This window comes from Delphinus delphis, chromosome 3 (assembly GCF_949987515.2).
Source record: "Delphinus delphis chromosome 3, mDelDel1.2, whole genome shotgun sequence".
NCBI lineage: Eukaryota > Metazoa > Chordata > Mammalia > Artiodactyla > Delphinidae > Delphinus > Delphinus delphis.
The window spans coordinates 132,823,123-132,835,944 of NC_082685.1; the positions used below are offsets into that span (position 1 = coordinate 132,823,123).

Below are 12,822 nucleotides of genomic sequence, written 5' to 3' on the forward strand. Positions count from 1 at the left end.
GAGTTTTTGCTCAAGCTGTAAATTTTGCCTGAAATGTTCCATCTAACTACCGACCAACCTCTCTGAATTGCTACCCACCCTTTAAGGTCCTTCTCAATTATAACCTCCTGATAAAGCTTTCTTGGATTCTCATTGCCAAGCAGATGTAATTTCACCCTCCATTAAGTCTCTGACACATGGCTTATAATTCTCTAATGAATTTTCCTTGTTCTATCCTGTATTATAATAATTTAAATACTAGTCTCAGTCCCCTACTGTAATATTCACCCCATGAAGAGGTTCATGCCCTTATTTAATTTTATTATATTCCCTAAGTGACAAATTCAATATTTTGTCCATAATAGATCTCAAATAAATATTTGTTGAATTGAACTGAATTGAGCATACAGAATTAACTCATCTATTAGTTCATCTTCTCACTTATTCACTACTCACTAATTCATTCATTCTCACTCTATATTTATTTAGTGATTATTAGACTTTTTTTTTTTACTGGGGAATAAAATAACAAATGATAAAAGTTTATCTCAAGTTGCTTATGGTCCAGTGGATAGTTATACTTACAAGAAAGGTAAGCGCTATTTCAATTTCCTTATTAGACTTTTGTTATTTTTAGTTTGTGTATTCTACGCCATTTCAGAAGCTTTGACTGATTTGAATAAAATTTATTAAACTATAAAAGGGTATCATAAAACTTTAAGTCCCTCTAATGATTCAGTTGACCTTGATGGGCAGTCAGTAAAAGTTTTTAAATTAGAAAAGCCTGTAAAATTTTAAACGGATTTAAATGCAATTTGCAGATATAAGTGATGTGTGATTACAACATATTTTATAGCTCATAGAACCAATGATTTAATCCAGTTAGGTGTATTATGTCTATTAAATGAAAATTTCTTTATTTTGCTGATTATTCATAAGGATGTTTTTGTGAAGCAAAGGGGTTCACTGCCTTCTACTTCTACTGATCCCATAAAAGCTGTAAGAAGTTCTAGTCAGTCTATAAAACAACATATTTTAAATACATGAAAGAAATTATATGCATGCATACACATACACTCATGCACACATAGGAACCAACCTTGTTGTACTTAAATGAATAATCACATTTTCCATGAGATAAGATGAGTTAAACTGAAATAATATTTTGAATGTTACCTATAAAATAAAAATATCTTTAGTAACAGATAAAGAAGTAGAATGTTTGCTTTGATTAAAACATTAAATTATATAAATGATATTTTATCATATTACCATTGTCTACCAGATCACAATCATAAACAATGTTATTATGAAATGGTCATAATTAAAGCCTCTTTAAAATGGAAACTTCAAGTACCAGCAACCATCTGTATCTATCCATTATAAAATAGGGGAACACATACTGAATTCCATTGATTTGATAGTATAAAAAAGTTGTGGACCTTTAAGGAATAACAAAAACAATATAAAACAAAATAAAAGGCTTGGCCATTTAAAGTAAACTATAAGAATCATAACTTAAAAAAGCAGTGGGTTTTGTTTATAAATTGCAGAATTAAAACAATATCCAAGACAAGGTGGAAAATGTTTTTGTTTTACTGACACTCAAATACAGGAAGTAACTTACTTTTGAGAAACTACGCCTGAACACGTGTAATTCATGGCTCTTTATAACCACCAACAGGCAGAACAAAAACTAGATTACTCATTGAAGAAATATGTCATCAGCAGAATTCTAGTCCAAGAGGCCTCATAATAATGCTTACACACCCAATAATGTGCTGAGGTATTTTGGAATTTGGGCCAGCAAAATTGATAGTTCAAAACGTACAATTAATAAATGCTACCTAAAATTTTATCTTTGTGACTAGACAAGATTTGATACTTAAAGCTCTTTTATTCAATTTAGGCACCATTTATAGAATTCAGGGATCTTGAGATTTGCATGGTCGTACACTCTAATGTGTGGAATTTTCTTCTCCCACATATTTCTTTGAGTTAGTTTTTAAAAAAATAGTTCTTCTAAGAATCTGAAGCTCTATAGTTTTCTTCTTGCTTTGAAACAGTAATCACAATTCCAGCAGAAGCTTTATTGGGTGGGTCCCACTGCCAGAGTCTCTCAGTGAGCTCCTGTTTCCCTGACTGTCCTTAGCCCTCTGACTGGCCGGGACATTTGTCTTGGCATTCCCGAGGAGGCTTCAGATGGAGGGAAGAGACTAGCAGAGAAGAGGGGCTGAAGAAGCTGCCTATGCATATTGACCTGATTCTGAAATGCTTACACTGCAAATCTAAAAATATATTCTAAGTGTAAAGCCCATGTAAAAATTACTTGCACGTTATCTTTCCATCTCTCTACTGATGACAATGACACACTTTGAGTAAAGCTTGTGCCCTAAGCACCAAAGAATTGCTAAAGAAAGGAAGAGATGGTTAAGAAATTATTAAGATTTCAATGAATGTCTCCAATGATTGGGATAAAACAGAGGGTGTATCATTATTCTTTAGGAAATAGAGATAATTCCAAGGTTAATTGAAGTGGTCAAAGGAAGGAGTAGACATGAGTTGACATTCCTTATTTCCATGTCAAATTAGAGGAATTAGGAGTGTTTTTTTTTTTCAGAAGTGATGTGTATTTTATAGATTTGTAGGGAAGGAATGCAAATTCACAGTATATTTCATTTGAGATAGTCAAGAACAGACTTTATGATGGGGTTCCAAAAGTAAATTGGTACATCTAGTTAGTTCTATAAGCTAAAATGGACATAGAAAATATTTATTGAATTTAATGATAATTATTATGATTCGTGGTTTGTATCCTAAATCACTAGTAACCATGCCACATGTGCTAAGGGGAAAGGCCTTTTTGAATTCTCATTTGCAAAAAGAAGAGCTAAAAGATTTCATTATCGATAATTTGTCATTAAGGATTTCACTATAGATAGACATCTGCCATTTCCAGATGTCCAAACCAGTGTTTGTCAACTTTTTAGGATGTGTGTTAAAGATGTCAGGGATCTATTTTGAAGTCTTATAAAAATATTATAATCTAAGAAAGTTGAAATAAATATTGGGATAGTATTTCTCTTTTTTTGTTTAAGTCTATGTCAAGTAAATAAAATACCTTCTTATTTTAATCATTTTGATTAATTAAAGATTTCCCTCCTTAACTCAATAGTGAGTAAGGAGCAAATATTCATACCGAAAAGCAACGTTCACTGAAAATACATGCAAATACCATGTTTATCATTAAATGAGATAATTATTCTCTGCTGTTCATGGAAACAAATATTTCTTTATTTTATTTTATTTTTCGATTTATTTATTTAATTAATTTATTTTTGGCTGTGTTGGGTCTTCATTGCTGTGCATGGGCTTTCTCTAGTTGTGGCAAGCGGGGGCTACTCTTCATTGCAGTGTGCGGACTTCTCATTGTGGTGGCTTCTCTTGTTGCGGAGCACGGGCTCTAGGTGCATGGGCTTCAGTAGTTGCGGCACGCGGGTTCAGTAGCTGTGGCTCACAGGCTCTAGAGCATAGGCTCAGTAGTTGTGGCACACAGGCTTAGTTGCTGCTCGGCATGTGGGATCTTCCCAGACCAGGGATGGAACCCGTGTCCCCTGCACTGGCAGGTGGATTCTCAACCACTGTGCCACCAAGGAAGCCCACAAATATTTCTTTAAAAAGAGATGAAAGAACTCTTCTCTCTTCTATTCAATTAGTATGGTTCTAGGCAGGGCAATTAGGTAAGAAAAAGGAATAGAAGGCATTGGATTGGAAACGATGCCTCTATTTGCAGATGACATGATCTTATATACAGAATATCCTAAGAATCCTCTAAAAAAAACTATTAGAACTAATAAATAATTCCAGCAAGATTGCAGGGTAAAAGATCAGTAAAAAAAAATGTATCTGTATGCATTAGCAATAAACAATCTGAAAATGAATTAAAAGAAGATTTCCATTAAAACAGCATCAAAAGGAATAAAATGTTTAGAAATATATTTAACAAAGGAGATGCAAACTTGTATTCTGTAAACTACAAAACAGTTTTGAAGGTAATTAAAGGAGCTCTAAATAAATGGAAAGACATCCCATGCTCATGGGTCAGAAGACTTAATATTTTTAAGATGCTAACACTCCCCAAATAGATCTACAGATTCAATGTAATACCCACCAAACTCCCAGCTGGCTTTTTTTTTTTTTTTTGCAGAAACTGACAAGCTGATTCTAAAATACAAATGGAAATGCAAGGGACGTGGAATAGCCAAACAATTTTGAAAAAGAAAGCATAGTTAGAAGACTTACAATTCCTGATTTCAAAACTTACAACAAAGCTATGGTAATCAAAACAATGTGGTACTGTCATGAAGATAGACATATAGATCAATGAAATACAACAAAGATACAAGAAATAAACCTATGTGTTTATGGTCCACTGATTTTCAACAAGAGTGCCAAGACAATTCAATGGGGGAATGAATAGTCTTTTCAATAAATGGTGTGGGAATATCCACAAAGAATGAAGTTGGACTCTTTACTTACACCATACACAAAAGTCCATCAAAATGGATCATAGATCTAAATATAAGGGCTAAAACTGTAAAGCCCTTGGAAAAAACAGGAGTAACTGTGACTTTGGGTTAGGCAAAGTCTTCCTAGATATGATACCAAAAGACATGACAAAAGAATAAATAAACAAATTGGACTTCTTCAAAGTAAACACTTTTGCGCTCCAAAGAATACCATCAAGAAAATGAAAAGACAACTTACAGAATGGAAGAAAATATTTGCAAATCATTTCTGACAAGAGACTTGCATGTAGAATATACAAAGATCTCTTACAACCGAATAATCAAAAAGATATCCCAATTAAAAAATAGGTAAACGATCTGAATAGACATTACTCAAAAAAAAAAGAAAATACACATGGCCAATAAGCACATGAAAAGATGTAACTTCATTAGCCATTAGGGAAATGCAAATCAAAACATCAATGAGATACTACTTCACACCCACCAGGATGGCTATAATAAAAAGACAGGTAGCAACAATGTGGAGAAATTGGAATCCTCATACATTGTTGGCAGGAATGTAAAATGGTACAGCCACTTTGGAAAACAGTTTTGCAGTTCCCCAAAATGTTACCTTAGTTACCATATAACTCAGCAATTCCACCCCTAGGTTTATATCCAAAAGAATTGAAAACGTGTGTCCATACCAAACCTATACACAAATATCCATAGAAATATTATTTATAGCAGCAAAAAAGTGGAAAAAAACCCAAATGCCCATCAACTGATAAATGAATAAAATTTGATATATTCATACAATGGAATATTGTTTGGAAATTAAAAAAAAATGAATTACTGATAAATAGATGAAACTTGAAAACATTATGCTAAGTGAAAGAAGCCAGTCAGCCCGTCACAAAAGACCACATATCATATGATTCCATTTATATGAAATGTCAGAATAGGCAAACCCATAGAGAAAGAAAGTAGATAAGTGGTTGCCTGGGATTGATGGAGGGGTTATTGGGGAAATAAACAGCAGTAACTAGTGATGCATACAGGGTATCTTTGTGGGGTGTGAAAATGTTATAGGATCCATTGTGGTGATGGTACACAATTCACAATTTGGTGAATATACTAAAACCCACTGAACTTTAAATGAGTGAATTTTGTGGAATGTGAATTATATCTCAGTGAGGTTATTTTAAAAAAAGAGAAATGGAAGTAGAGTTTCTATACAAAATTCTAAACCAACTGGTTTGAAAGATTCTTCTTCCTACAGTAGAAAAGCCTACTACATAGGCGACACTAATACCAGAATTTCCTAGATCCATTTATCATATAAGCTGTAGAGTAAAAATTCTTAATTTTGTCCTGGTGTTTGAGTTTGACCCATGCCGCAATTGCCTTTTGATTTCAAGATCTCACAATTTTGAATTCAATCTTGTTCATCTATGTCATCCTAAACTACCACTAGAAGGATTTATATATTTGGCTTTGAGCAGATTATTTTTCATATCCAATTACCACATGTATTTTCTATAATCTGCTTACCATTTCTCCTCTTCTTAGGAAAGGATATCCAACTTTACACGTGATATTATGATTGGATTCACAACTGTCTTTTTGGATAGCCTAGGAAGAGAAAGTAAACAGAATTAGAGCAGACACGCAGGTGAAATACTTGACCTTGATGGTCTAGAATTTTCCCAGCTGAGCCTTAGACTGCTTTGCTAGGATTTGTTTCTCAGTATAGTTGTGAGAGTCACAGCATTCTGGGATCACTTGTCCCACAGCCCATGGAAATGTGAAAACATCACTTCGGTTAAGGATGGCTGTAGGATGAAGTGCATCACACCAGCCTGTCTAGATCTTCCACTGAAAAATGGGAGTACTAACAGCATCTACCTCACAGGGTGAATAGGTGGCTGAATAACCCACACATACCGGACCAACACATGGAAGCCCACAGTGAATGGTCGTCACTGGAGGAGTGGGTAAGAGCTTGAGTTCTGACCTGGAAACACCAGGATTTAAACTCTGATTCTACCACTGTTAGCTTTATCCTTTTCAGGACTCCTCACTTCTCTGGGCCTGATTTTCTGTCAAGTGGGGTTAGTCGAACTCTATCTCATCAAATTGAAAATGACCTTGAATATGAGACTCACCAGTATTTTACATACCAATAAGAAGGAAACAATAATGCTGCCTGTTAAATTAACACAGCAATTGTAAAATGCAATTACAGAAATGTTAAATTGTGAAAAAAGGGGTTGATCTTAGAATCTCTGTAGTATAATAATACCTACGTACAAAGGAATTAATGAGAGTTAAATAACTATGAATAAGTAGAACTTGTAGAACAGTTTCTGACACATAATATGACTCAAGAAAAGACTGCTATTATTATTATTACTACTGTTGTCATTAATAGGAGGAGAAGAGAGGCCTTGTGGATTTCATAGCTCTGCCTCGCTGCCAAGGCCATGAAGTCATTTGAAGAAGATACGATGATATTTAATATAGTCCTCTTTTCTGAGAAGAATTCAGTGGTAATATTTTCCCAGCATCAATGTGCACATTTGGACTTTTAATTAACATTCTTTCCTGAATCTAAAATAGGTGGTAGTATAGGATGGATAAACAAGATCCGACTGTATAGCACAGGGTATTCAATATCCTGTGAGAAACCATAATGGAAAAGAATATGAAAAAGAATACGTATATATATGTGTATAACTGAGTCACTTTGCTATACAGAAGAAATTAACACAATATTGTAAATCAACAATACTTCAATAAAATAAAAAAAACTATAAAGAACTTAGAATAGTACATATCAGTAATAAATGTTTATTATTATAAAATAAATAGGTGGTAGTAATATAGGACATTTTTAAAGCCTATCTTAGTATCATGTCCCTAAGTGATATCCTAATAAAGGGAGAGAAATGTCAGTGAAAATCTGAATTTATAGAAACTAGACAATTAAAGTGTTTAATATTGTATATAATAAGTGTATTTGCTTTTAATATGAATTATATATATTACTAACTCATATATACTGAATTTTAATTCAGGGGAATTCATTCAGAGATCAGAATTAAAAGCAAAGTTCAAATTTGGAAGTATTAATTAATCCTGATAGAGCATCTTAGGCAGCTGTATGTTATTGCCAAAATAATAAAAAACTTCTGGGGAATTCCCTGGTGGTCCAGTGGTTAGGACCCGGCACTTTCACTGCCAGGGGCCTGGGTTCGATCACTGGTCAGGGAAGTAAGATCCTGCAAGCTGCGTGGCATGGCCAAAAAAAACAAAACAAAAACTAAAACAACCTTCTGTCATGACAATGAGACATAATCATTTAATACAACTCTCTTGCCAGTTTAAGGATTGTGCATAGAAAAAGTAGGGAATGGTATCGATTTTTTTGCATGTAAATATTTTGTTATTGTTCAGCACATGTATTACTCCTTCTCTGCCCTTCTGTTAAACTGTTTTGACTTTGAGTGTTATGTTTATTTTTTTTCTTGACTCAAGTCTCAGTTTCAGTGGTGTAAGCCTTCTGTGAAGCATAAAGTTTTTTCCCGTTGCAGAGCACAGGTTCCGGACACGCAGGCTCAGCGGCCATGGCTCATGGGCCTAGCCGCTCCGCGGCATGTGGGATCCTCCCAGACCGGGGCAGGAACCCGTGTCCCCTGCATTGGCAGGTGGACTGTCAACCACTGTGCCACCAGGGAAGCCCATGCATAAAGTTTTGGTATATCAGAGATCCTCTCCTCATACTGAATCCAAGAAGAGTCGTAGAGCTCTAAAGAAATATATCCAGAAAAAGCTTTTAAAAAAATCTTGGTCCTTTCACCATCAGTGAGTACTAATTTTGTACAAAATGCTTTCTATTCTAAAATCAATGTAATAAAAATTTACCTCAGTAGTATGAAAAGTAGGTTCAATGTGTGAGTATTACAAGAATAAATAAATGTAAAACTAAAAGTTTACCTCAATTCCTGAAAAAATTAGATTTGGAGAATAATTCACTATGGTTCTGGTGTTATAGGCACTGTCCTCTTTATTTTTGACTGTGAGGCTAACATTGAACTTATCATTGTGGGACCTGACAATAAGCAGGCCCTTTTCTGTGGTGGAGACATCCAGGGCGAGGTCCGAGATACATTTTTCCTTGTTTCCACAATCTTTGGCAAAGGGAATCTGAAATGTTCACAGAAAAACATTTTTCAAACTTTAGCTAGGCATTATTGAAAATTACCTATGAACTTGCATAAAAGAAATGACATACTGCCAAAAGAAGAAAATCATAAAGAGAATAGATTTCACTGCAGAAATCATAAGGAATTTTTACAGTTGTTCCTATAATTGATAGGGGAAAATTATAACCTTTACTTTTGGTTATAAATTCTTCCATTCCTTTAAGGAATGCACAGTTTTCACAGATGTTTTTCAATGCCTTTCGTCTGCCAGAGTAGAACAGTTTCAAAGAAATAAGTCAAGTACTCTACAATCCAAAGTTACGAGAGAACACTGTAACACTCACCTCTGATTATGAGATTTTCTATTTAAAAGAATCAAATACTTAGGATCATAATATCTCAGTCAAGAGGGTAGAAAATGAGAAAGCCACATAACTGGGAGCTTCCCTTGACTCCTTTTCTTCATTAAGCCCTTCCCCTTATCTAATCCATCACCAAGAACAGTCCATTCTACCGCTGTTCTCAGTATTTCCCACAGCTCTCCTTGCCTCTCCATTTCCACCACCACCTCTAGTCCAACCCATCTTATTTCCTCCCTAGACTAAAGTAACAGCTTCCTGACTGGTCTCCCACACCCACTCTTGATTCCCTCCAATCATTCTCCACTGCACAGCTGAAGTAATCCTTAAAAAAAAAAAAATCCAGTGCTATCAGTGAACCAATTAAAACCAACAATGGCGTTCCATGGCTCCTCAAAAACATTTAAAATCTGTGCAGTGGCACAAAGTCCTGGTGATCTGGCTCCTGCCTGTGCCTCCTGCCTCATCCCACATGACCTTCCACCCTTGCTCTTCAGCTCCAGCCATGCTAGTGATTTTAGTTTAGTTCCTTTCATGCCTCAGAACCTTTGCACATATCCCTCTGCTTGGACCACTGCTCTTCCACTTCCTAGGCTTCAGGTCTCAAATGCAATGTCATAAGTTCCAGGGAGTGGCCCTGAAACACTTCAGTCTAGCAGAAGTTCCCGTTGAGCTCTGGAAGTTCTCCAGAGCATGTGCTTTAATTACTACCTAATACCTATTTCCTAGGTTAGACAGTAAGCTCTGATGTCTGGTATATATAAGACACTCAGTAAATATATTTGGAAGGGAGAAGGGAAAGCAGAAGATAGGTGCGGGGGAAAGCTAATTCTCCACCACTAGTGATTCCTCCATTGGTGCCACACTTGTGATCCCATCCTTTTATCCACTCACTCACTCTTTCTCAGGGGTGGGACAGTAGACTCTGTGAATTTGGAAGCAAAAACTAGGTGAACACAGCTCAGTCCCTTCCTGTCTCTTCTGCTCTTGGGGCGGTGGTGAGCTCATGGGAAGCATACATCTACATTTCCATTCTGCAAGTTTTACAAGGTGGGCCCCCGGAAAGGCCCGAGATTGCTGGCCTGAGATTGCTGAGCACTGCTAATGACCTATTTGGTTACCTGTGGTCTATGCCTGGCTCCGTAGGAGGACACCGATTATACCCAAACCATGCCCTGCAACCCAGTGTTCATTAATAATAAAGGGGAGTTCCAATTGGCCAACCCATGTCCTTCTTTCGATTGGTCCTAAATTTTGGGGCGCTAAAAATAGGTGTCATTTATAAGTTCCCTTAAACTCCAACAGTAGGAAGTTAGAAGAATTGGGAAAAGTCTAGAAGAGTCTAATTCATTTTTTGTGTGTGTGTGTGGTATGCGGGCCTCTCACTGTTATGGCCTCTCCCGTTGCGGAGCACAGGCTCCAGACGCGCAGGCTCAGCGGCCATGGCTCACGGGCCCAGCCGCTCCGCGGCATGTGGGATCTTCCCGGACCGGGGCACGAACCCGTGTCCCCTGCATCGGCAGGCAGACTCTCAACCACTGCGCCACCAGGGAAGCCCTAATTCTTTTTTTAATTTTTTAATATAATATAATTGATTTAGGCTTCTGTGTATACATCTGTTTATGTGTTTCAGTTTTTTCCCCCAATATATCCACAAATAAGTATTCTGAATTAAAAAAAATCTGACTTACATATTCATGTACTGAATTTGGTAAAGCATCATCAAGAACGGGCCCATTTTCTGGATCGGTAAGATTAAAATCCAAAGTTATTCTCACAGAGTCCCGAAAGTCATGCTTGTCCTAGAGGTGAAAACATAAAATATGTTATCGGCATCATATTAATTGGATGTTCTGACCTTGTCATGGCTTCCTTCTTCTGCCCTGTGGGCCAGGCTCGCTGGACATTCTTGTGTACCTGATCTGACATATGACCTGATCAGGCTTTTGCTTCACTGGAGAGAGACTGCCCTTCTACCTTGACAAGGGACGCTGCTAGAACGAATGCAGAGGCTTCCTATTGCGACCAGTTGACTCACGTCCAGCTTCTCAGATGGGCCTGCTGGAATGATGGATAGGTCGTTCTTGGCCATGTCAGGATGTACCCCTCAAAGCTACTTACATAATAATATCCTTTCTCTTGAGACCTCGAGCTAAAAATCACTGTGTAATACTTATAGGAAAGTCTTTCGACTTCAAGGGAGCAACCCTTCTTTAAATTGAGTTGCATTTCATTAATATAATATATACCTTGAGTTGTAAGAACTTTATATGTGAAATGATATGAAAATAATATGGATGTGATGAACATTGTTTATACTATCATCATTGACAGCCATCATTCATGACATATCCAGAATTATGAGCTTTATACACATTATTGAGAATTATTTCAACAATCCTCCAAGATGCATACTAATTACAGTCTTTATTTTACAGATAGAAAACTGAGTCTCTAAGAGACTAAACCACTTTGTCAAAATTACTCAGAAAGTGAGGAAGCTGGGATACAAATTCCATCCTGGCTGACTCCAGAACAAATGTTAAAGTATCCATTAAAATCCAGAAGAATTTTGGAAATTTTGAAACTAGTTCATTCCTTTTAATCCCAGTGCCTAGATATAGCTAGACACTAAATTTTTGGAGAAACATATACTACAGTGCTTTTTTAGCAGGTTGGAGGCACTGCCAAATCTGGTTTCATGGCTTTTCAAATCTTATCCCAGTTCTAACTCCTAAATGTTCAATTCTGATGAAACAAATTTAAAAAAATCCTCCATTTTTATTTTTCTAATCATAAATTGACTTCAATGTTGACCAAATAAGCTTATTTTGACATATGTCATGAGGAATATTGACTTGAAAATCACTGAGGAAGAGTAAACATGGCACACCAGCATGCATGTCTTCTGTCACTTTCCTGCCCCTGACTACAATATTTTCAAAATATGGAAGATGAATGCATCAAGAATACAGAAATAAGTCAGAGGTGGGGCAAATAGGCCTATTTCATTTAAAATTCCAAGATCATGTTCAAGTCTGTAAGTTTCAGTCTCCGTTAACAAAATCAGTGTTTTCTCAGTACCTCCATTCTTCTTTTCTTCTTCTTTAGTGTCATGTACCTTTTAAGAAAATGTTTAAGAAACTCCTGTCCCACATACACAGTGACCCGATAAAATACATTTAAAATGGTTCAAACTGGCTTATCAGCCATTTCTAGAGGTTCATCATTTGCTTTCCAAGTCTCCCTCACCCACCAAAACAGGGACAGGTAGCACAAAGTCTACAGATGATAGAAAATACCAGATCTTTTCCCTTTAATCTAAAGTCAAAGAGTGAAACACATAGTTCAGTGGACAAGAACAGACCCTGGAATGCATATGGCCCAACAGTTTCCCCTCAGGGCATTTAAGCACTTCTGACGGACAAGGCCCACAAATGTTCAACGAGTTAGATTCTAACTTGTTGTTAAAGTTCAAGGTGAAAGAAAGAAAGAAAGAATGAATGAATGAAATGAATAAATGAATGAAATACAAGGTCTCTATCAACTGTGCCTTTTGATGTTCCATAATATATGGATATTTGACAGCATACACAGGGAAGATGAAAGATAGTTTTATGAAATGTATTTGGAAATTAGAAAATCAGACCTGTGATTTTCTGATAAAAGTGAACAAAGTTTAATTCATGATTTGCACTTTGAAATAAAAGTAAGATTGACTGACTTGAAATAAGACATCTATACTTCATTTTTGATTTGGAACAAGGC

The 12,822-nt window shown here is 36.2% G+C and overlaps 1 protein-coding gene across 1 annotated transcript in view; it reads right to left on the minus strand.

The window, feature by feature from the left end:
* ITGA1 (integrin subunit alpha 1) overlaps window positions 1-12,822 on the minus strand; it is a 171,019-nt gene that overhangs the window by 24,241 nt on the left and 133,956 nt on the right. Inside the window, exons 18-21 of the mRNA XM_060009511.1 lie at window positions 10,746-10,856; window positions 8,487-8,696; window positions 6,042-6,122; window positions 1,079-1,155 (exon numbers count right to left, since the gene is read on the minus strand). Of these exons, the coding sequence (XP_059865494.1) occupies window positions 1,079-1,155; window positions 6,042-6,122; window positions 8,487-8,696; window positions 10,746-10,856 (479 nt within the window). The remainder of the gene's footprint in view (window positions 1-1,078; window positions 1,156-6,041; window positions 6,123-8,486; window positions 8,697-10,745; window positions 10,857-12,822) is intronic.